Source organism: Dysidea avara, chromosome 4, assembly GCF_963678975.1.
Source record: "Dysidea avara chromosome 4, odDysAvar1.4, whole genome shotgun sequence".
In the NCBI taxonomy this organism is placed as follows: Eukaryota; Metazoa; Porifera; class Demospongiae; order Dictyoceratida; family Dysideidae; genus Dysidea; species Dysidea avara.
Genome location: NC_089275.1, coordinates 2,415,813 through 2,441,117, shown reverse-complemented (window position 1 = coordinate 2,441,117; position 25,305 = coordinate 2,415,813). Strand labels below are relative to the sequence as shown.

General features: G+C 38.4%; 2 protein-coding genes and 1 long non-coding RNA gene across 8 annotated transcripts; 1 reads left to right on the top strand and 2 right to left on the bottom strand.

Moving 5' to 3' along the window:
• Positions 1-908: 908 nt before the first annotated feature.
• On the top strand, positions 909-8,553 carry LOC136252874 (uncharacterized). Of its 3 annotated transcripts, XM_066045456.1 has the most exons (3): positions 6,531-6,597; positions 7,509-7,776; positions 7,825-8,553. In XM_066045456.1, exons 1-3 carry the CDS (start codon positions 6,589-6,591, stop codon positions 8,547-8,549), a joined length of 1,002 nt encoding a protein of 333 aa, XP_065901528.1. In that variant the 5' UTR covers positions 6,531-6,588; the 3' UTR covers positions 8,550-8,553. The 3 variants fall into 3 exon arrangements, with proteins under 3 accessions (XP_065901527.1, XP_065901528.1, XP_065901526.1); XM_066045455.1 differs by lacking the exon at positions 6,531-6,597 and adding an exon at positions 909-1,001 and having other exon boundaries at positions 7,509-8,553; XM_066045454.1 differs by having other exon boundaries at positions 7,509-8,553.
• A 1,026-nt stretch (positions 8,554-9,579) lies between these two features.
• LOC136253304 (uncharacterized) lies at positions 9,580-15,047 on the bottom strand. Of its 4 annotated transcripts, none has more exons than XR_010700061.1 (9): positions 14,505-15,047; positions 13,488-14,029; positions 12,816-12,889; positions 12,544-12,771; positions 12,408-12,480; positions 12,233-12,354; positions 10,226-10,404; positions 10,087-10,178; positions 9,580-9,986 (listed from the first exon to the last, which is right to left on the bottom strand). It is a non-coding gene; the product is annotated as an uncharacterized lncRNA (long non-coding RNA). The 4 variants fall into 4 exon arrangements; XR_010700062.1 differs by having other exon boundaries at positions 14,667-15,046; XR_010700063.1 differs by having other exon boundaries at positions 12,544-12,612; positions 12,664-12,771; positions 13,488-15,027.
• A 1,410-nt stretch (positions 15,048-16,457) lies between these two features.
• On the bottom strand, positions 16,458-25,052 carry LOC136254782 (NLR family CARD domain-containing protein 3-like). The gene is made up of 7 exons (XM_066047526.1): positions 24,918-25,052; positions 19,167-20,627; positions 18,954-19,091; positions 18,005-18,390; positions 16,742-16,847; positions 16,657-16,696; positions 16,458-16,609 (listed from the first exon to the last, which is right to left on the bottom strand). The coding sequence occupies exons 2-7, from the start codon at positions 20,401-20,403 to the stop codon at positions 16,573-16,575; spliced, it is 1,944 nt and encodes a 647-aa protein (XP_065903598.1). The 5' UTR covers positions 20,404-20,627; positions 24,918-25,052; the 3' UTR covers positions 16,458-16,572.
• Between the last annotated feature and the right edge of the window lie 253 nt (positions 25,053-25,305).

The window sequence follows — 25,305 nt, the reverse complement described above, 5'->3', positions numbered from 1 at the left end:
GTGAAGGGCCCCACTTTAACTCTTTGCCCTGGGCCCCTTAATTTCTCTGGGCGGCCCTGCTTATAAGCTCCTGGAAATACTAATTATCATGCAAGAAATTGCCAAACAAGGCAAAAATGTTACAGGGGAACGATTCCATGCATATTGTCAGTCTTTTGCAGCTGAACTTTGTTTTCCCACTTGGTTCCTATAGTATCCATGATCCTTACCTTGTGAGTCTTCATTGCCAAATATTTAGCTAGCTATACTGAGGTTTTTTGTTTGCTATCTAAGATATTGATTACTGTGTTCTGTAGTTTGGTTGTGGACAATAAAACAAGGAAATTGATAACGGAAATAAGACCTCATTCATTGAATGAGACAACAGCAACATTAACAGTTACAACAACTTAGTATCATATCTATAATATACATCGACATGTACACATTGTATTAGTAATATTTACCTCCATAAAACATAACCTAAAAGCCAAATTACTCAAGAAATTGTGCCCTACAATACACAAAGCAAAAAAACCAGAACATAATGATCCAATCGAAAGTAAGAGACTGAACACTTATAATGAACATTAATTAGAAACCACATTTACATGCTGTAAAAAACAGATTTCATATACCCCACAGTGCTTGTTAGTATCCAAACAATCAATAAAACCCAATAACAACACTAAAAACAACTTACAACAAACCTTCTGGTAACAAATAGAGTAAGTCATCAATAACCGGACGATCCTTTTCCCGGACACCTGTAGCTGCCAAACGGATAAACCGATCAGTCTAAAATTTGGAGCGTATAAAGGTCTAGGCTAAAGTACTTCCAATATAAAATTTCAGCCCGAACGCTTGAAGCAACTAGGAATACGAAGCCAATATATCTGTCCGGAATAGCAATCAATAACCGGACAAAGCGATCAATAATCCATAGACCGGATCATTCAGTCCATCCTCTTTAACTCATGTGTGGTAGTGGGACAAGACTCTATGCATCTTCCATATAGAAGGTGAGCAGTAGTTAATGGATCAGGATCATCAAACTCTGATAAAACATAGGTCATGATCAGTGGACCAATTATACATAATAATAATAAAAATAATAGTGGTTTGTTATTGAGGTGAACCTCTACAACAACTATCGTTTGCAGGGTAGATAGACTGACAAATGCTCTCCCTAAAACTTTCTTTATAGCATTTTTGGTTAGGCCAATAAGGCGTTCCCAAAACCCCCCAAACCAGCGTAACCAGAGGGCGTCAGCACACTGTAAAAGATCGAGATATTCTAATAGAACAGTCAATGACTCTAATAAAGCAGTCACATTCGAGACCTTTTTTTTGGACATTCTTCAGCTCTACCACTGGGCACCCCTAACTTAAAATATCTTCCTATGCCCCTGCAAACCATGGTCCACATTTTGGTATAAATTGCCATCAACTCCTTTTGCCCAAAGTGATATTGATTCAAACAATTGGACTAGTTCATCAGCTGCTGAGTGGTAAGATGAGGCATTGTCTGAAATTATTGTATGGAGCAAAGAATTATGACAAACAAATCTTCTGAATGCCTCCAGGGAGATGCCTCTCTCAAGTCGGTTACTACCTCTAGATGTACTGCCCTCGTTGCAGCACAAGTAAAAAGACAGATGTAAACTTTGTTCTCTAAATTTGCCATTTCCCTATAATAGCTCCAACTCCTGTGGTGGTAAAAGGTGGAGACTCTTGCACTTGTGACTTTGGCAATGATGGAGAATCTGGGGTCTTGTATGCTGCACCTGAAAGTTCCCTGCAAATAACACACTGCCTTATGACCTTCTTGACACACTGTCTTACAGCAGGAATCCAGTACCATTGATGGATGGCAGTGACGGTGCTGTTTGGTGTGGACAGGGTTGTAGATTTCAAGGTAACAAATATGGAAATCTTGTCAGTTCACTCACAGGAGCATTATGTATCTTGCCACCACAACGAATGACTTTGTTGTCATCCAGAAATAAACGAATTTGACGTACCAGAGTCAAATGGGAAGTAGATTTGGCAGTTAAATTAGTGATTTCCTTATAGTAAACTTGCTGTTGACTGTGACGAATCCATTTAATCTGAGCATCACCATATTCTTGTGGTGTAATTGGACCTGACTTCCTTGAAATGTGGATGATCATGCATTGTAAATAATCTTAATACATAAGCCATAACACTAAGTAGCTTGTCCAAGCTATTGTAATCAACAATGTTGATTATGTAATGTAAACCAGATTCTGGAGGTTGTATTCCCTTTGAACAGCCTTGTCTCACCATCATCTACTTGTAGATGTAGCACTTTAGAATGATTCTAAACTGGCCACTTGCAAATTGGTAGGATTACCAAGCCAAACTGGGCCATACCTCCAAATATTGGAATTAGCGAATGATTCTACACTATTGCCTCTGGTGAGTAAATCTGCAGGATTGTCTGCAGTTGGACCACATTGTAGGTGGAAATGATTCAGTGATTTCTGACACACGGCTTGCCACGAAGGGCTTAAGTTTCTTCTTACTGTTCACCCAGTGAAAAACAATTTGACTGTCACTCCACAATTGAATGTTTGAACAGTCTAGTAAGGGCACCATTGAAGACTGGATAAATGTAGCTAGCCTTGTAGCAACAACAGCTGCCATAAGCTCAAATCTAGGTAAAGTTTGCGCCTAAGTGGTGCTACACGGGTTCTGGCCATGACAAACGCTCTTCACAAAAATAAGCAACAGCCCCATAAGCCTTAACACTAGCATCAGCAAATACATGTAATATTTGTTTAGCAATACCTGATGTCATGAAGTAACATCTGGGCAATACCACCTTGGAGGACTCATCTATATCTCTGGCTGTATTTTGCCCTCTAGTCCTGTAAGGCTCATCAAGGGGTTCATCCCACTTGATCTTCTGTTGCCAGAGCTCTTGCATCAGTGCACTGTCACTGGGGTAAGGAATCCAAGAGGATCATACAACCTTGCAGAGTGCTGCAGTACTTCTCATTTAGAGGTGACTGAGGGATCTGATGAGATGATGACCTTCGAAGCAAACGTGATCACATCAGTACAAGTATTCCAGTATAATCCAACTGTATTGACTGTGAGGTTCTTGTCAACTACATCATCACTTGTAGTTATGGCTTGAAGTTGTTTACTGTTAGATGCCCATGATAGCAGATTAAACTTTGCCCCCAGCATCATTGCTCTGGCCTCTATGTAATACTTGACAATTTGTGCCTCTCCATCGGTTCCAGAAATGATATTATCCACATACAAATTGTTCTTCATGTCTGTAATTAATGGTGATTGGAACTTATTCAGGTGACAGTGCAGAGTTGTCCTCAACATAAAAGGGGAGCTCACCGTAATGTGGAGGGTTCTCTTTACTTTAGAGGTATAACCAAAATTGCTTGTTTACTTTAGACAGTAGACCTCTCAACTAATGTTTTATTATTATTAAGTCAACCGGTTGGGGCACTGGAGGGTTTGCACAGAAGGCAGAGCCTGTACGATGGTGTTTACCACTAGCCCAGGGAACCTAAGTGAAAATCATTGAGTTTAGTATGCTATAAAGTAAGGTGGAACAAGTACTGAAAAAGCCAACTACAGCGTGACATTGATCTGCATATGTATTCTCAACAATCAAGCTATGTCATCAACAAGTGTGGCCATGGTCGCTGCCATTGGTCAAATCTTGTGACAACATGGAACAGCCCACAGATGTGTTGAATGCTACTGTGTTATACAACTAGATTCTAGAATCAACTACAATTGTAAATTCAACTTTAAGTCCAAGAGCTATTGCAACATAAACTGGATCTACGAAAATCCTGCATAATGGTGCAAAGTTGCAAACCAAACCATTAATTACAATGAGTATGGCTGGGCAGTATTGAAATTTTACAATATATCTTGGGGGAAATAATTATGATAGTGCTATTTTTCATATTTTTACAAGTGCTCTACCATTAAACTACACTTGCTTACACAAGTGACACAACTTGCAGCAGCATGGATGGATATGCTAAATAACTATTATACATGACATTATACCATTAGCTATACAGACATCAGATAGACTTCAATTTTGCTATATACAAACTAAGTGTAGTGAGAATGCGTTTTGTACACCCAAGTGCATGATGTGATATAGGAGGTCTATCTATTCCCATGATGTGATATAGGAGGTCCATGCATGACAAAAAAGATGCAACTAGCAATAGTTGCTCATACTCAGTTTGCATCACCCACCTATAACGCTGACGTCTGCTGTAGAAATATTCCTTCCTCAATAATTATAAAACCGATTAACCAACACTTTACATCTTCTCCATAAAGTTCCTTTATCACATTGACAAATCTGTTAATACTTTCATATTTGCATGAATGTTCTATTAGAGTATATCTAAAAGTAGGGTGACTACTGTATTAGAGTATCTTAAGTCAGCCTCTAGCCTACCATGATCACTATACCTTTTCACTGTGTTATTATTATAAAAGGGTGTGGTCATCATCATGTTCAAGTAAATAGTAGAGCTGGGTGATATACTGGTCGGTAATCACAATATTTAAGCATGCATGCGGTTTTGATATCACGCATTTTTTAAATACACTATATACCATCTGGGCATTATGGCTTCCCTGTGGGAATGTTTCATCCCATATTTAGCTAGGGGTAACCAGACATGTGACAATGTTTGTAGGCAGTTGATGATTCTTAATAGAAGAATTGAATAGACAACATTGTATCAAGAGTCCATAATATTATGGACTCTTGATTGTATGTATAAGGTTTTAATCAAATGGTTGACCACAATAGAAAATTAGCTATCACAAGTTTGGTACTCTTAATCAAATGGTAAATTAAATGTAAGTGATAATGTACACACACACATAATTTTCAACTGTACTGTGGTGCAGATTGCTATTATAGTCTGACCTATACAGTACTTGTTGTACATCTACCATTATATATAGTACATTTGTATAACCTAATGTCACTTACCACCAGCCTTTGCCCACAACTATCCCCTTTTATTAGTCCCAGAGATTCAAGGTGGTAAGTCTGTAACTTGTTTTGCCATACGAATACCATGTACATCTATAAGTTTACTAGAACACACTAGAATACTACTAAGTTAGAATACTACTAGAATAATGTACGCCACCAAAGTTAAACATTTTACAGCTAGTATTATGACAAAAGTATATGTGAAAGGTATTCAGGGCATAATAAACTTAATCATTCCTTCCTGGATGCAGATGGAATAGTCCAGTGGTATCACATCGATTGTGGGTTTTAAGTTGTGGGCACAAAAAAGAAATGTTTATGGGTTTTGCTGGTTATAGTGATACCATTTCTTACCAAATATCACTTTGTGGAGCCCAAAGTAACCTAAGGTGGTAAAGTAAGTACTTAGGAGTATAAGTTGAGAAGAGGTAAACTGTGTGATATGATGTAGTAGTAATTGCTGTCATTGGTAGTAGGAGTTATGGCAACAAGACAAAAGTAGAACAACAGGTTTGCAGGGTTTGATTTGAACAATGAATTATCTGGTTACATTTAGTAATAGGAGCTACCGCCATTCGAAGAAGTGTAAAAGTTGTTACACCCTTGTGAGTCACCTGCATTAATTGCTTTAAACACAGTACAAATTACCTGTAGGAATGTGACCAATTGCTGGAAGATGCCAGTAATATGTAGCTATACAATAATACACTGAACGTACTACGTACATTGCAGTGTGTATTGTAAATATTACAGATTTTTACTTAAGTATGGCATAACTAATTTTGTCATGTACCTTCAGTACAGGTAGTGCTTTAGCATATTCAGTATTTCTGTCTCATGATGGATATACCCTATGATCAACATTGACCATGTTGAGAAATCATATACAAGCATTCATAATTGAGTGTAATAAACTAATGGACAAATTGGGAATGTTTAGCAAGTTTTCATTTCTTGATACATACCTCGAGTTAACTGCATGTTTACATAACACTGTCATGTGTAGGGACCCGCCGATTATGCTCATAATTTTACCTATTATGCTATGCTGCACTGCTCAAAAATTTACCTATTATGCTTAAATTTATGCTCAATACTTACCCATTATGCTCAAATTATGCCCAATTATTTATGCCTCAGTTCTCATGCTCTGCTAATAATTTCCAATTTATGGATAAATAATAAGTGGCTGAAGCACAAACTTACTTGTCAAAATGCATATCACAGAAAAGATCGATATACTCTAATAGAACAGTCAGCTATGTGATTGTTCTATTAGAGTTACTGACTGTTCTATTAGAGTATATCGATCTTTCTGTGATAGCTATACTATTACATATTCTACCTATTATGCTAGCATTATGCTCAATGCTTTCAGACACCTATTATGCTCATAATTATGCCAGCATAATCGGCGGGTCCCTAGTCATGTGACCCAGCAAGGTTAGTAACAGGAAGGAAGCATCGTAATTGTAATTAGAAAAGTATTTATAAATATAGTGCAATATATTATTGGTGGCGAGCGTTGACATACGTGTGGGAGCTTCACAGCTGAAACGCCTACATATCCATTTGCTATGAAAAAGGTAATTACTTTTTCTTGTGTTTGTATTAAATTGCAACATGTGAATGTAAATCACAGAATCATGAGTTGAATATAGATGTCACACTGCTCCAAATCTGCTAGTGCCTCTGCTAGCTCACTACTGAGATCTGGCTTTCTCCGCCTGCAATTTAAAACAGTACTATAATTAGCTAATTATTTTCTCTTTTACTGCATAGCTACGTAACATAAAAATGATTCATTAAAATAATTATTCTTGGGTTGAAAATAGCTACTCTGCCAGAGCCTCCAGGAGTCAGAGCAAGAGTACATAAAAATAAGAGAGTGTCCAACTCTCTATGAGGTACTTACAAATGCACTGAGTCAAGTTATCAGTAAACTTTGAGATATTCTTGTTTTATTGTAACACTTTGAAGTCAAGTGAAAGGCTTGTTGATCAATGGGACTGCACATCATTGACTTCTGCTGAATTATCTCTTGAGTTGTTGTAGATCAAAGCATTTAGCACATTGGGTGAATACAGCTTGTTCCATCATCGCTTGACTCAGTGCCTTTGGGAGTCTATATATTCCAATAGGACACTCTCTCTTATTTTTATTATTATGTACTCTTAGTCAGAGTATATGCCAGCACTTAACGTTTCTGTTAACTTGCTATTTAACTTCTGTCCAGATGCAACACTGACTGTTTTGTTATAGACCTGCTCAAGGAGCAAATTCATAGTCAATATAATCCAATTTGAGGTTATGAAGCCATAGTTGGCAAAGCTGCATTTCTATAAGGCTTCATTCCTTATGCTGTGTTCCTGTTAATAACCATTTTGCATGTGACCTACCCATGTTTGGGTGGAGTAGCCACTAATTTCCTCTTTGTTAATTGCACAGTTCACTCCTACACTCTATTAGATAAATATAATAAACCTTTTGCTTACAGGCCAGTACCATGCAACTTATACTGATAATGTTGTCAGTGATCTTCATCATATCAGTGATCCTCACTAAGGAACTGGTGATGGCTACTGAGCAGTGTAGAGAGTATCAGTTTAAATCACCTTTCTACCCTGGTGAGTCTTGTGAGGAGATCTATAATAAGAATCCTGAATCTCATGACAAGTCAGGGTATTATTGGATACTAGATGGGCCAAGGAAAGTATATTGTGGAATGAACTACACCGGGTCATCTTGTTTGAACATTTATAATGGTAACCCTGAAACTGCTGACAAGTCAGGATATTATCGTATTAATGCAGGCACTCAATGGACATTTTGTAACATGACAGAAATTGTTGCTGGCTTCATCTCCACATGTGCTGGTGTGGGAGGAGGATGGAGAAGAATTGCCAACATTGATATCAGCACAGGAGGTGACTGTCCCAGTGGATGGCGTAAAGACACTTACTCTGGTGTTAGCTTCTGTCGTGTGGTCAATGATTTTGATCACACTTGTTCCTCTACAACCTTCTCCACTAATGGTACAAGCTATCAGAGAGTGTGTGGAAGAACAAGAGGATACCAGAAAGGAGCATCAGTTGCTTTTTGGGCATATCACAACCGCAACCAGAGTTTAAATGGCTACTATGTTGATGGACTATCAATCACTCATGGTAACCCACGTCAACATATCTGGACATATGCCAATGGACTATATGATGGTCTGGCAGATGATAATGATCAATATAATTGTCCGTGTGCTCCAGGTTCTGAGTTTTCTCCTTCTCCCTTTGTAGGAACTAACTATTACTGTGAATCAGGAGGTATTAATACACTTAACCTTTCTGCCTACTACTTCAATGACCCGTTGTGGGACGGATCTGGTTGCATCACTAGCAACTGTTGTGACAACCCTACCCAACCATGGTTTTACCGGGAGTTCAGTGGGACCACTACAGATGACATAGAAGCTAGGATATGTAGAGAAGCAGGATTTTCATTTGGCTCTACCTTGATTGATCAGCTTGAACTCTATATTCAGTAATGTTTAATGCATATCAGCTAAAATTATATATATATATATATATATATATACGTAGATGTATTTACTTATTAGATAATGCATTGTAACTGTTTTGAACTGAGCCAACTTACATTATATAATTATATAGTTTGTGGGAAAAGGATGCAGCCTTCAAATAACCCTGGGTTAAAGGTTCCATGCACTCAAGCTGTTTGCAACCAGTAGCTGATAGCGACATAACCATACATCATTGTTGTACTCTGTTAAAGTATATATATTGCTATTTGTTTGTTATCTCTCCTTGAACAATGTTCGGTGAACAGCTTAGTGTTGTGATGACAATAATGTGGTGGTGTGGTCTCTTCATTTTATATGACAATACCACATCTGTTCCTGGCTGTGATGCATGAACTCAAGTTATTGCATATTGATGTGTGAAAGGATGGCATTACGTATCCGGCAAATAATTATTGTTCTATATAACAAATCTACTACAGTACTACATATAAATAGAATGCCTGCATGCTTGAACTTCTAGTAATACAGGTGTTGTCTACTGTGCAATTGATGTTACTGTGATAGGTGATATCCGTTACTTGAGTTTCATTCTTGGGTTACATCTGTGTTGTGTTGGGACATTGTTTGCAGTCTCTGTAATACTTGTTTATTCCAAATGATGCTGAATATACTATGTATTTACAGGCACACCTAAACATTGGTATTATACAGAGACAATAATAACATTTTGTCATATAAGGCTTCATCAAGACCGTTTATCTTTTGTTTGTGAAGATTTGCATAGGGCAATTACCTCCTGCCATCTCTCACTCTCAATTCAAGTAAGCTTAAGGTACAGGTACACTGTTAAAACAAGGTTCCTTATGGAACACTGTTTGGGATGTTTTAACTGCTGTTATTGTCAGGCTCCCTAAAAGTGTCCCATTACACCCTTTGAAGAGTATCTAAAATAACCCTGTGAGGTGTTAGTGGACACCATTGGGCTTTCCATCACTACCCTATTCTATTAACACTACTCTATTAACACCTAATATTAAAGGTTAAAAATCTTTTTCACTTGCAAAGTAGGTAACACAAAAACTTGTCAAAACACATAATTTACACACTGCAAGCCTGTAAAGTTAACTATGTCAATTCATTCTTTACAGATTGCTGACAAGTTTCAATATGGTAGGTGGCAGTGGCTGCTCATCAACAAGCTGGAACACATAATGATGAATAGCAGGATGGCATTGGTGTGTTTTGGAAAGATTACGTCAAACGTAAATACACAGCCATTAAATCCATTAAACCATGGACAGATCTTGATGTGACAAACACCTGCTTCTCACAGCACACAAATATCTGAGAGACCACTTCACCAGGATGACCAGTAATAACTAAACAGGGTTTTGTCTGATTGATTGTAGCTACTTCACTATCCACATCAATATCACATCTCTGAAAAAAATTAATAGACAATATCATAAAAATAATCACAAATAAAAGTAGGGAATATAATTATATGGAATATATCATGCAAATTGACAGAGTAACATACCTCAAAACACTTGATAAAAATGAAACCCTTTGGAAATCCATGAGGATACAACAGCCACAATAGTAGTTCTAAACAAGCCACATTATGTGCATCTACAAACAAAATGTTAACAAAATGTGTCCGTGTTGTGCATGCTTACCGTCAGGTCTGGCCAAATCCAAACTCCATGTACAGATTCTAGGAGCTTCTTTATAAATGGCCTAATAGTACCTTCAACCTTTCCCAACTCAATAATTTTTCTAAACCACATAGACTATTCTTTCATGTTGTCCTTCACACTTCCGCCAAGGACACTATGGCCTTAAACTCATGTTGTACCTAGAAAATTGATGAATCTATTACAATGCACACACCTGGTACTTCTTATTATTATTAACACTTTACAGTGACCAGCACTGAAGGTGACAGCAACATGTGCTGCAGCCTTAGGATTACCTAACCTAATTTCAAGGACTTAGACCTAGTGACTTGACTTACTGACTAATAAGGTGTAACAGAAAAGGGGCCAAAGTAAGGGGAAAAAATACATACCCACAAACTTGATTCCACGTAGGGAAATTCTGACACAGCATCAGAAACAAGAGGACAGTCAGCTCGTATCCATTGTTGCCTTTTACCCCGCGTTAAAACCATCAATTTGGATTCTGTTTCCCCCTCTTTGACAGTTTCCTCGATTCTACTTCTTCAACAACTCATAGTGAACACGAAGCATCTCCCCAGGTGTTTCACGAGGCGTCTCACAAGATACGAAAGGTGCGTTAATAGAAATTTAGTGAACATTAATTGGAGCATACAGTGGCGTAGTCTCGTGCCCAGCAGGGCTCGCGCTAATTGCGCATTAGCGCGAACCCGGCTGGGCACGATACTAACAGTGGCGTAGCTACCATTGAGGCAACCAGCTGCCTCGGTAAAAAAATTGCTCAACAATTCACTGAGGCTGAGCAGGCCTGAGTTTTAGCACCCTGAATATTCTACTCAAACGTTACTATGCAGCATTACTTTACCACAATAGAATCTATGGCTGTAGTACTAAGCAGGCCGGAGCCCATGGTGACACAGTCCTGGAGCACTTTTCAGTTACATGAATTTGTATGCGGAAAAAGATCGAGATACTCTAATAGAGCAGTCATTGTAATATACTCTAATAGAGCATTCAGTGTAAATTATAGTCAGTGTTCTTACACTGCTTGGTCTAAATCATTTACATGTAGTTGTCTTTAAATTACTTTTAAAAAGTGTTTTAATGAATCAACTGCATGGCATTGCATTGAGCTCATTGATCATGTATATCATGAAAATAGCCTCCACATGCCATTTCAAAGCATATACTTTCAAAAATTTCCTTGAGGGAGCATGCCCCCAGACCCCCTAGCTTGACATGCTTAGCACATGTAGTTGATTATTTCATGAAAGAGCCGGATATCTCTGACTTAAATATGATATCAGATCAATAAAAAGTATAGTGTGCATGACTATGACATCTGCATGTTGCAGTCCATGGATGGCCTGACCACTCAAAATATCAAGTCAGTTATTTTTTTGTGTTGAGTACAATTAAACTAGTCTAATAATTGAAGCATGGTATACTGTAGCATTAAATGAGCTGGAGCATGACATGTAGAAAAATACTCAGTCTTCTGAAACGGTTTCTTCCATCCAACCAGAGCATCAACCTGTAAATGCTGTACCACCCATGCTTGAAAGTATTTGTGAATCAGTCGAGTCACAAGCATAGACCCTCTCAATTACATCAATGTATAAACTTTGCCTCAGTAAAAAAATTTTTCTAGCTACGCCACTGGCGTAATTGTGCCGTGGCAACAGAACCACAGTGCCTGGCGTAAATGAAGGCTTTTATTGAAGTACTAATAACTATGCAGGTTGTCTTGTCCTAGAATGATTCAGTCGTGCGCACCCAAATTTGACGTGTTCACTGCATCGCACCTGAAGTTCGACATAACAGGCTACGTTATAAGCATATCAGAATCTTCCATGCGCATGATCCATCCTTCAAAACTACTTGTTGTATTGCTGGATGTCAGCGGACGTGCAACAACTTTCGTACATTTGTGAACCATCTGTCTGGGCCAATTTTTTTTTGGGCCCACTTCTGATTTAGAAAATTTTTCTCGTTTGGTGAACTTACCGTTTTTGGTTGTTTTACGTAAAGTCACACCGGGTTGCCATGGTGTCATTAGTTTTCTTCACTGATGAAGTAGAACTCTTTAAGACGATAACGTCACAATTGTAGTTTGTGTGGTGATGCTCCTTTGTGTAACCATGGCAACAATAATAGTTGTGTGAATGTGGTTGGTGCTCACCTGTCCTTCAGCAGCTTTGATCATGTGGGTTGACACTTTGTTATAGCTTCTTGGAAACACAGCCATTCTGAGGCTGGAGAAGTACATGGCCCTCACAACACACACCAAGATGGTAACAACACATCACCACACCCACCTTTATGGTCCGTGCTACCACTCCCACTGGGCTCTGTAGTAAGGCTTCAAGTATGCTTATTTGGTAGGCCTGTTACGATGGCAGAAATGTGATACAGTAGTATGCTGTTGTCATGCAAACCTTGTGTTGCAACAGCTATCACTATGGCAACATGTCACATAAATCAGCTCAGGGTAGCTACGTTTCGTGTTGGACTAGTTGAGGTGTCCACAGTAATGTTAACCTTGCCTAACAGTGGAGTAGCACAAATGATTGTGTGAAAAAAATCATACCAGTGTCTCTGAAGTTGTCATCATGGTGATAGTGCCATACAATTCATCTCATTATGAAATACCACAGTCAACACCTGTGACAAGATCACATGACCTCACAAGATAATTGTACACAAGTAACGGTTCCCACATATCACCTTTATTTTGTACCATGCAATTTGTCACAGATATGCTGCACAAAACAATGGCTTTGTTACCTTATAGTATAGTTGAAAACACCCACAAAAAAATTCCTTTATTATAGCCTTCCCAAATAGCACTACTAACAAACCAACTGCTGCCATAATAAACATATCATAGGAGTGGTCATTAATACAGTACATGAGTTTTCATGTCCCAACAACGGACCAAGTTAAACACCAATTGGGACCTATATACTTGACACGGTCACTACTGTATATTGAGGTGGTCTTATAAATGAGGTCATGAAGTACATCTCAGTTGTGTTTGGGACCTAAATACTTGACAAGGTCACTATATTGAAGTGGTCTTACAACTCTTGGCCTAGTGACATGACCGTAATTGTCATAGTGGGTTCACTCATTATATTACAGCCACACAACACCCAAAACACTACAGCAGAACCCCTCTATACAAGAGAATAATTATACTTTATAGTTTACACCAGCACAAAGGAAGAGAAGTTAACAAAGAAATGATAAGATCACGCACCTCTCTTTGCTGTCTAATTCAAGTCATCATCTGTTGTACCTGACTAGCTCTCTCTTCCTAACAACCAATCAGAATAGCTCAAGGTTTAACTTGCTAATCTCAAAAACATTGTTGCTCCCAGAGCATCCTGCTACCGGTAACCCTAATGTGTAAATAGTCATTAGGGGGAGAGTAGTAAAGCTGTTACTAGTTGGTGGAACATTTCTTGATACTTGTATATAGTGGTGTGAAGTTGTCTTTGTTGTTGTTGTACAGGGGAATGTGTCACTGAAGGAACAACTAGAAGTAGCAAGTTAGTAACTGTGTCTTGCAAGTTGTCTTGCAACGTTGTAGAAAACCACTAAACACTATCTCTGTCTCACATGACTATCATCAGTCTAGCCCCACCCCCTTACACTGCAAGGTTAAGCTCGGCTATTTGGTGATACCCGTCTCGTTCCTTAGCTCCTCTTTCAGCTGTGTCATCAGATGCCTGACTGGAAGCAGGTCTTTGCCTTCAGCTCCAGTGTCTCCTGAGTCATCTGCTCTATATCAGTGCATCCCTGTGACAATTTGAAACAATGAGCAATATTAACACACATTGTGTCATCAAATATGCCAACCACATAACAATTATTCAAATACGTGATTAGCAGCATCACTTCTAACATACAGTAATACAAGCATAGACACGTCCAGGGTTATGATGCATGACCAATCTCCTTTAGAAAACATAAAGCTTCACCACAGCAGCACTATAGTATTGGATTACAATAGAGTAATAGGCGGTATATGTTATAGCTCCCAACGGAACTGCTTCTAGAACACCTACTACTGAAACTAGTACTGCATGTGCACACTAAAAGGATTCGAAAATGGCAAGCCATATATTATATATTCCCTAGGTGGGGAATATATAATCTATGCCTGAACAATGTGACTTCCGTAAAACAAACAAAAACGTTAAATTCACAAAATGTAAAAATTTTCTAACTCAGAAGTGGGCCCACAAAAATGAGTGCTTCCCTGCCAATTCACCTGAGTAAATGATGCAAACTTAGCTGTGCTTTTTGTGGGGTCACCAAGCTGAGCTGAACTGGACACTGAATGACTGACATACTGGCATATCAAATGAAGATAGCTGCTCATGTAGTCTCAGGAAATCCAACTAACCAACAATTGTAGTTTACACTATCATACCATATAGATATATTCAGTGTTCACTATTTCATGTTCTTATAGCCTTCATTCCCTCCACTCCCAGCAAGTTCAGCCCATGGCGAATCTGTTTCAGTCATCTTGTCACAGTGTGTTGTGAGATGGCAAAGGAAATCTTCACCTACTGTAGCAAGACTAGCTGCCTGTATAATTCGCTCCTTGACTTCGCTACATCACTTGAGAAGAAGAACCCCAAGGAACCCAGCTGGGTTGATTCGAGGGTTTTGTCCCCGAGATTCACCAACCCCCTGAGTAATGTGACTTTACGTAAAACAACCAAAAACGGTAAGTTCACCAAACGAGAAAAATTTTCTAAGTCAGAATGTGGGCCCAAAAAAAATTGGCTCTGTCTGGTATTCATATCAGTAAACACTGATTTCACTATTGCAACTACAGTCCCCAGTCTGACAGTAACCACCATTGTTAGCTACATGGAAAATATGGAAGATTATGAGCAGGACATGCAATCCAGTGGCACGCACCCGAGATAAATACATCAATTTATTTTGATACCCAATAGTGACAAAGTACAATCTACACATATTTTCCATTTGATAACATTAAAGTTCCAGGTACTTGGGAAACAGGTACTGGCTTGGTATCTTGACTTTTCCCCCATTACCAAAAATTAATGTATTACGTTTTGTTGCTGATGGTGAACATGGACAATCAGGAATCTGAGCAGCCATCAGTGTTAGCTAGGATTAGGCACAAGACCACGTCCAGCGTTAGAAGGTTGTACATGAGTAGAATGGTGAATATTTCATACCTGCTCGCTATAGCTAACTTTGGGAAGTTACACATTATATGTACGTAATAACCTTAATATGGTATATAGCTATGGAGTTGCAAGAATTGACTTAGTAATCCCTGCATGGTATCAAGAGTATAATCTCACATGAGTCATATTTTATGAAATCTTGCTGGTATGTGGGAATGTTATGGGATAAGTTACAAGACTGATTATAAGCACATGTATATAGTTTATTCCACATTGTCACTATACAAATTGATCTTTCTGTTTTTGCCACTTTGTTTCTAAACCTCTTGACTTCTAGTCAGGTAAAAAAATTGATTGACTATGTAGATAGAGTAAGTGTACCAAAATGGAATTTGATAAATGTACAACATGTGGAGTTCTTGCAGATCTGGTCACATAATTTATTGTTTCAGTGTTTCCCATGAAGCTTCCATGCACAGTTGTCACAATAATGTTAACAATATCTCATCCAATTGATCATGTTTCACACAGTATATACATAACATCACCAGTTGCATAGCCTTGGAGCCACTAATTCTAGCACCCCATAAACAAGTGACTCAGGTAAGTTACGTATTACAGGTCCTTCCTACAGGGCAAAAGCAAAAACTGTTAGAAAAGACAAGAGTAAACTACATGTCCAACACGAGGAAAACTAACACATTACCCAATACAGCAAATTAATACCTACACAGTAGTGATAAAACATAAACTAGGAGGACAACGTAAGTCCATGATGCACTTTTGATGCTAGCCAGAGACGAGCTATTAAAATCTACCAGTTGATGTTTGAAAGGTGTTCTTATTATTCACTGAGAAGCTTAGTTATCTATTATAATATTATGCTATAAACAGTATGTACAGTAGTAAAAACAAGACTGTTCAACCATTAGCTAAACCTCACCTTTTGAGTCCTTAAAAATTAGAGACGAGATACAAGGAATTTTTAAACAGAGAGAGATTAAGGGAAGAGGCTGTCACTATGGTATTCAATACATCACATTTAGACATTGCTTTGATAACATTAAAAATCACAGTGCAAGTCATAGTGTCACCTATATACATATTCCTACAAGGAATTAGAACATGTTAAATAATTGTAGTGTATCTCGAACAGGTATGGTGAAGCTACATAATGCTGCAACACTCCTTTTTGTGGTGCTCCCTACCATGACAACATTAATCACTATGACAACAGTTATACACACATACCTGGATACTTCCCCATTCACCTGGACATTGTGATCTTTAGCTATAATGGTAACTTATTGTTACATTACATAACACAATCTACTACCTGGGATCTCCTTCTGTCTTACAACATCTTTACTGCTTGTAGGACACACTGCATCACTCTTTGTGTCTCGGACCTTTTCATGTTGTTTTTGTTGCTGCTGCTGCTCCTGTTCATAACAGTTATAAGCACACCCATGAAATAAACATGACACCTGAAGGCCACAGTTCTGATGGCAGAGTGTTTACAAATTGGAACACCAATGGGTGCTTTATTACTGCTTTGTGGTATGGGGTACGTGCAGATCAAAGACACCCATTTGTAGCATGAAAGGAGTAGGAACGCTAAGACTAATCTTACATTGAGAAATGTGTCCAAGTTACGTTTTTGGTGGTTTGCTAATACATTGGTAATTAGGCCACTCCCAATCTTCCAGGCTTGTCTGACTGACCACAGTCGCAAGAATAGATGTTAAACAATGCATCATAATCATACAACCACCATTTTACTTTATATTACCTAACTCAAGTCTGGGATGTGCCTTTTGGTATTCCAACAAGTGTCTGTCCTCTGCACCTTGCCTTTTATCATATGTTGGCATTATAATCTTTCATGTCGACACTTATGGAGTGTATTTAAACACCACAAAATTATATGGTAGTTTGCATGGGAGCGGAATCAAAGTACCAAAGAGCATTTTATTAGTCATAAACTAACAATAACAACATAAAACAACACAGCTAAGAAAAATCGCGAGTGTTACACTTAATGACCTTCAGTGCTGATCACTGTAAAGCAGTAATAATAATAAATAATAATTCACTAAAACTAGCCAAACTAGCTAACCCTATTTGCTAGTTCTATGGCTACAAACAGATCATATGGTTACTCAAGGTTGATGACTGAGAACTGAAGCAGTTTGAATGCTCAAGATGAAAACTTAGAAGATGAAGACAACGAAGAAAATACTACGTAACACTTAAAGCATCGCCTATCCTTGTGTGTGCAAAATACAGGGATGTCTTGAACAATACAGCTAGCACTAATCTGCTGTATTAGTCTCTCGACAATATTTTCTTCTATTTTTTAAAAGTTTTCCTGTCTGAGCATTGCTTTAGGCCCCCATTAATAAAACATGTTTTGCTCACACTGTATGTATTTATATCCACGTTTCTTAGTTCCCCACTTTGCTCCCTCCTGGTAAAATAGTCTTTGAGAATAGTTGCAACAATATGCACAACCATTTGTATACCATGTTACAACTGCTTTGTAACAATCATGATGGTGATGGTCTGTAATCCACCCCTACATCACACAGCCTCTTACCACTTGATTTTGTCTCTTCCCCTGTTTCAACATGAGCATCTTTTCTTTTACTTCATCATCAGTCTGGTATGTTGCATTAATCAGCACTTCTCGACAGACTCCATTGCTTATAGCTGACTGTAGTATCAGACAAGCTCCTTCCACAGTAATGGGATTACCCCAGACATGCAATTTCCTAATACTGTTGTTGACCAGTAATCCTGCCGCAAGTGAATCTGCTCCATTAAAAGTAATGTCACACTGACCAACATTCAATTCACTGATCAGGCTGTTGCTACTAAGTGCTCCTGCGATGGCAGTGATGCCATCATCACCAATGTTGTTGTTGTACACACTAAGGACTTGTAGTGAACACTTTTTAAACATTTCACTGATATAGATGGCACCTGCAGTACATCAGTAACAGTTAACTATCAATTACATAACTATAGGTATCATACATTGAGTGTAACAAAGTAAAAACTTTTAAACATTACTTGACAAGTTCGGTGTTTGCTCCATGATATTGACATTATACTAGCACATTACTGAATCCTAAAATTTCAACAGTAAACTACTAAAATATCTAGGACATGTGGAAGAACTTTTTAAAGTTATTATTTGTGAAGAATTAAGTTTCATTGAATCTTTAGTACTTTCTTTGAGTAAAACAAGTTCTATAAAGGTTGGTATCTTCATCACACACCAAAAATGCATGCAGTCCCTAATATATAGTATCACTATGCCTCATAGAGTATAGTGTACTGAAAAAAAACAAGTGGAAATGTGTTTTTGATTTAAGTACATGAAAATATCATACCAGTTACCAAAACGACATACGTAATATGTTTCATATCAGTCACAAAACTGTGCGTACACTGATACAACTCTATATGCAGCCATGTGAATGTAATCTCATACAACAGCATTCCATTTGAAAAAAAAAAGTTTAAACTTCATACTAAACTACCTTTTACTGATAATCCACAGTCTGATACCATCAGCTCAGTCAGGATGGTATTGTACTGAAGTGTACTTGATAGTAATAACATCCCATCATCACCGATAGGATTACCACCAACATCTAACACTCTTAATGAGGCAATATCTGCAATGGTAACAGTAGACGTCACATTAACATATACAACTCAGTGAGGTACCAACAGCAAATAGTGGGGCTTACTTGTCTTCACAATCTTCAATGCATGTACCAGCCCATCAACAGTGAGATCATTGCCAGTGAATGTAAACACTTCCAGTAGTTGGCCAGTAGTATTCCTGTTTGGGTAATGCTTAGCTAACAATTCGGCTCCTTTGTCTCCAATATGACAAAGTGACACATTGAGTTCCAAAACTGGACAATACGACAGCACGTGGGAGAAGCATAGCAAGTTATAAGGTTGCAAAAAGTTAAATGAAGCTCCATGCACATACAATCTAATGGGTTTGACAGAGTGAAGTGGGCTGGTCTGCTGACTCTCATACAAACACCTCAATAGTACCTCTGTAGGAGTCTCCACAAGTGTTGATTCATTTATCTTTGAGCATACAAACTCGTACATTTCACTGGACACTAATCCTGTTAATCCACACAAAAATATGAAAACATTAGGATAGTCACTAAAGTGTTCACTCAATAGACGTTGCTGTTCTTCTTGTGATAATGTTGATATATAAACAGCACACAAAAACTCTTGGATGGTGAAATGGGCAAAATTATATGTTATACTATCTGTGGGTAACTGGTGAGTGTGTGTAACTTTCAAAATGCCATACCCATCCCACTCGGCTGTCACCTCTATACCGCACTCCTTTAGGTCCGCTACAGTGAAGATGATCTTTGGATCTTTCCACATTCTCCATTCCTTATCTTCCCTATCAGAGTACCAATCAAAGAAGCCAAGATAAGCTAACCTGCACAATAACAATAATGTGGACAGTGCTTCTTTGGGGACACCTGTTAACAATTTGCACAATTTCTCGTCAACACTATCTGCTGCTGGTACAGTAAAACACAATTGCTTCCTCTCATTCTCCTTCCTAACTTGTCTCTCTAGTGTCATCACAATGAACAGTCGGTACAGTTGAGTAATGGTGGATGGAAGCTTCTTCTCACTACACTCAAATATATCAACTATCATCACTAAATTCATAGGCACATACGACAAACTCTCTAAATGAGGATACTCCTCTAGCTGCTGTGTAAACTCCTCAACACATTTCGCATCATTGGGAAATGACTTCTCCACAAACTCTCGAATTTCTTCTTTACCAAATCCTACCACTTCTACTCTCCTGCCTGCGTGTAGCTTGTCACAAGCATGTGGTCTTGATGTGATCATTATTGTGGCTTCCTCTAACAATGTACACTTCATCACTTGTTCTAAAAATGGATCACTCTCTCGACGTTCAGCTGCCATCTCATCTAATCCTTCCAGGATCAGTAGACATCTCTAACCTGCTGACTTCTTTACTTGCTCATACATCCCTTGTCCGATGTGTTCTTCAATCTCTTCTGCAAGTGACTTCTGTTGGACTGCCCTCAATGTTATCAGGATAACAATATCAAAGTCTTTGGCTAAAAATCCATCCTTTTTAGCCCACTTCACACAGATCTCATTGGCAAGGGTCGTCTTGCCTATACCTGCACAACCAGTATATAAATTTATTACACTACTGTGAAAAGGGTTACCTCTCTTTTCTATAAAAGGCCAGGGATAAGAAAGTTTCAACCAGCAAATGGTTACAATGATATGTGACCGGATCTGCGAAAACCCGACACAATAGTGCATTTTTCGAATTCCTGTTTATTAAATATTTATAATCTACTTAGCCAAGTATATTCTCTAGCAAAGTTTCAGCCTCATATGCCAATAGCTTTGGGAGTTACAGCCCTAAAAAGTAGCAACAACAGAAAAATCGATTTGTACAGCAAGTATAGTGAAAGTATAATACAGGCGCTTACTAAAACAGTTGTAACTTACGAAAGAATGGACGTACTGGGCTAAAATTTTCACCATCGTGTTCGCCATGTACAGGGGAATCATCTACTGGGTAAGTTTGTCCTTAACTAACCTTTCTTCACTACATACATAGGCAAAATTCGTGAAGAAATATCGATTGCATACGATCGCCTTGATGTTACATAAATAAAAGTTCATAACTTACATATCCTTGGATCTACTGCAACGAAACAATGATTTTCTAACTCCTCTTGAGTAGGTGAATAAGATGATATCCAGGTTTTCATTGTTAGTCCCTTCCTTCACTAAGAAAGAGGCGTTCAAAAATTTACGGAATTTTTTCAACAATATGCAAATGTTTCACCAATTGTTTTAAATGCTTTATACTGGAAATTTAGGCTTGCGTTATTGTGTCGGGTTTTCGCAGATCCAGTCACATATTAATACCAATAGATGATGACATTGATGATTTAATTGCATCAACCCATTTCTTGACTGCTGCCTTTTATCTCACCCCTTACTTTTTCACCCAGCCCCTTTTTGGAAGGCGGTGCACCCTTTCTCACCACTTGGTAGTTTTACATTAAATCAGGTGTGCAGCCATAGGCAGCTGTGGGCGCACACCTGGTATCCCGAAATTGTTTTCTGAAAAACATGTGTATGTATATTACAATGTATGTGTGTAAAGCTTTACATGCTAAAGCAGCCTGTACATAGAAATTGAAGGCAAACTATAGTGCCTGTTATAAACTAGCTTCCAGGCAGTTTAAGCATTCCGGTTGACAATAAAGGTTATGAAAGCATGTGAATTAACCTCTTATTGATATTTTTCAGTACAGTAGATCGATATTAGTGCCTGCACTTTTGTCTGCACATTTCTGGCAACCTAATAGTTTTGAAGCATCCAAAAAACTTGGGATAATTGGTTTAGGTACACACTTTTACACGAGAGTAAAGATTTGAGCTAAGGTTGTTGAAGTTGAACAAGTTGTCAATGAAGGTGAAAGCAACACTGACAACATGGTCACACATGACTCTAATTGTAAATGCCTTTTCCGTGGCCTCAACAGACATCTCAGGTGTTTGATTTGACAGATACCTGGTTTGATGTCAGGGGCAAGGCACTTATGGTGGAAGTCCAGCAGTCGTCCCTGACTGCAATGAATTTTTTAACAGATTCCTGGCATACAGGTTTTGAGAAAGACTACCAGAGCAAAGATTAAGGAGATACAACACCATGCCCTTGCAGTGTAAAGAAGGCATAATTTCTATAACAACGATATCATAAGACTTCTTAAAATACGTCTTCACTTAGTCAAGCTTATTCACTAATGTGTACCTCTAATCACTCTATCCTGGGGAAATGATGTTTCTTATCAACCTTCATGTAACTGTGTATAATAAGTGCTAAGATACCCACAGAAGTTATGCATGGACCGTAATAGCGGCTCTAGAAGTATAACGCTGACTCACAGTGTGATGATTATACACTACTACATTATTTAGGTCATCAGCAATTGTCATACAAAGTTTTGGCCTCTTACGATTAGCCATCATGGAAAACATCTGCCCAGAATTTACAGTGGTAGGTTACACACTCGAATGTGTAAATTGTATAATCAAATTTACAATGGTACATTTGAAGCAGCGCTCTGTGGGAGTTTCTTGTACTGAGGGAATGCATTCTCTACATATGAAACACTGCAACAAGGATTAGCAGCACCATCATGGCTACACTAAATCAAGCACACCCACATAGCTAATCTAATCATGCATGTCTGTGGGTTATTATAATGGGCTTGATGGATTTAGCTGTTTGTTGTGAACATATTCACAACTTTAGTTTATTCATGGTTAGAAAGTAAGTAAGTACTTTGATGCGGCTCAAGTTGATCTTATCTTTGGTCTCAGTAATACATTACCATTACTCTTACATAATTTATCCACAATCAAAATTCACATGGCCATATAAATATACTTGCGAAGCATGTCCCACACTTGTAGTAAGTCACTTTAGCGGAATAATTATAACATGGCAGTGGTGAATTACCTGATACATATGTACTCGCACTCGGGCATGTGGCCCTTGTATACTTGTGTACATATTATATCAGGCAAATTACTCATACCCAATATTACAACTATTAAATGCAACACTTTCAGTCGCCCAGGCTACATTCACAATGTAGTCCAGTTGACGACTCTCCCAGGCTACATGTAGCCTGGACAGCAATTATACAGACAATAAGGCCAAAATTGATTGTAGGGATCAATTAATACTCACATGATCTGCATGACTTGGATTTGGCCATAAAACCACTCAGACAGGAAGCATTTTGATATCCTTGCTACAAGTTTAAAAACATTGGGATAAGTTGAGAACTAGTGCTATAGAAAGTGTTTCTGCATGTTTTCTGAATATAGACCACACCCACATTACTGATAACACAAAATTAACACTCTACATGAAATTACCACTCTAGCAAGCTTACCCATCTAGGCCATCAGTAAACTCCATAATTATGCCAAAAATTATTTAATAACATTGATTAACTTGCGTAACCAAAATTCTCCATGTTATCAATTTGTCTGTTCATCATAGCCAGAATGTACCAGTTGCTGACCCATAATCAATTTTTTATGCATGTTTATATAATAAATCCAATGGTTTCACTCGTATTGGCTTGGGTGATTATTTTCCAGGCCTACTACTATGGACACACTAATAATGCCATGCCTACTTGCAACTTGAGCTAATTACTATAGTCCATATCAGGTGCCAGTACAACCATTCACTCAAGCCAGTGCAAACTAACAGTTCATGTACCGTGTGACCAATCACCCCAGGCAGCGTGAGTACAATCACTAGATCCATTTTATATACATAACTCATGACTTCCGTGATGGTTGTGATTATCACATGTAATGTTGTTACTACATTTGTTGATATGAAAAGGCAAGTCCTGGCCATACTATGGAAATATGTTTTATCAACTATACCAAAATAGCCAAGCTGCGTGACCTTCCAAAATATGTGAAATTCAAGGTGGCGGTCCAGAAATGGCTGTGACACGGGTACATAGGTTAATGGTTTAAAAAAACTTATTAATGACAATTCAGGTGAAACTGGTGTCAAATCCTTAGGAGGAGTTTACCAGAACTGTTATTGAGATTTTTACCCTTACCCTATCATTTCTGGACCGCCACCTTAGTTTTCCTTGGCTTTTTGGAGGCTGCATGCTTTTTTTTACAGCTTAGCTGTTTTGATATACGGTACTGCCCAATTACCGTTTAGATTTTCGCCTTTGCATTTATAGTAGACATACCAAATTTGAAGGTAATTATAAATAGATAATGTATTTGTGCTTTGCAAAGTGCACAAAAAGAAGAGAAAAAATTAGTAAGACTGCTGAAGATGGGGGAATTATTGTTTCGTTTTGTAAAAGTAGACCTGCTATAAAACACTGGTGTGGCGGCCAAGCTAGCTTCTTCCTTATTAGGCCTATGTATTGGTGACTAATACTTTGTAATACTCACCTGGGCCTCCCATTATTAGTATCAGTCGAGGACAAGGTTTGTTCTGGTAGTGGAAGATGTCCCTCAGCTCACCAAGTTGCTCCTTCTTCAACAATATTTCATCAACTTGTCCTTGTAATGTTAGTCTTGTTATCTCTTCCAAGTTCTTATCTGCTCTTGTCACCTTTTCTCCTTTCACCAGAGCCAGTCGAACATAATAGTTCAGCGAGTCAGTGGACAAGTATCTGAGGTACCTGGCCTGTAATCTGCTAACATCTTTTGGACTGTACTTCACAGTAGGACGTTTGTTAGTAGTCGAATGGACACCTGTAGAGCAACACTGAGTTAATACATATGGCAAGTAGCCTCACATAGCCAGGCCACTTTTCTATTTGTGATCCCGGCCCACAGGCAAAGGAAAAGTGGTCTGGCTACGCGCGAATATATCCATTCACATTTCTCCAATTTCTCTGCGATGAACGCTTGTTGTTTGTTCCTCCTCAAAATCTCACAAAAGTTCTCCAGCGCACCTGGTCCAGCGATATTTAGTTGATCAACAATAATTCGATTCTTCTCAACTCTACTCATCCCCACCAGTTGTACCCGTTGTGCGGCATTACGACCCATCATCTTCTCCTGAATTAGCTCGTCAATCACATCGTCGGCGTCCAGATTATCAACAATAAATTCGCGATTGCTAGTAAACGCTCTCTTCTGTTCCTGCAAGCTATCAGTACTAGCCATCACTGACTCCTCCAATACTAAAATTCATCGACAAACTCAAAATCACCGGTATATGGACTAGTAGACGTCATCAGCTCATTGTGAACCGTACACGTGTAC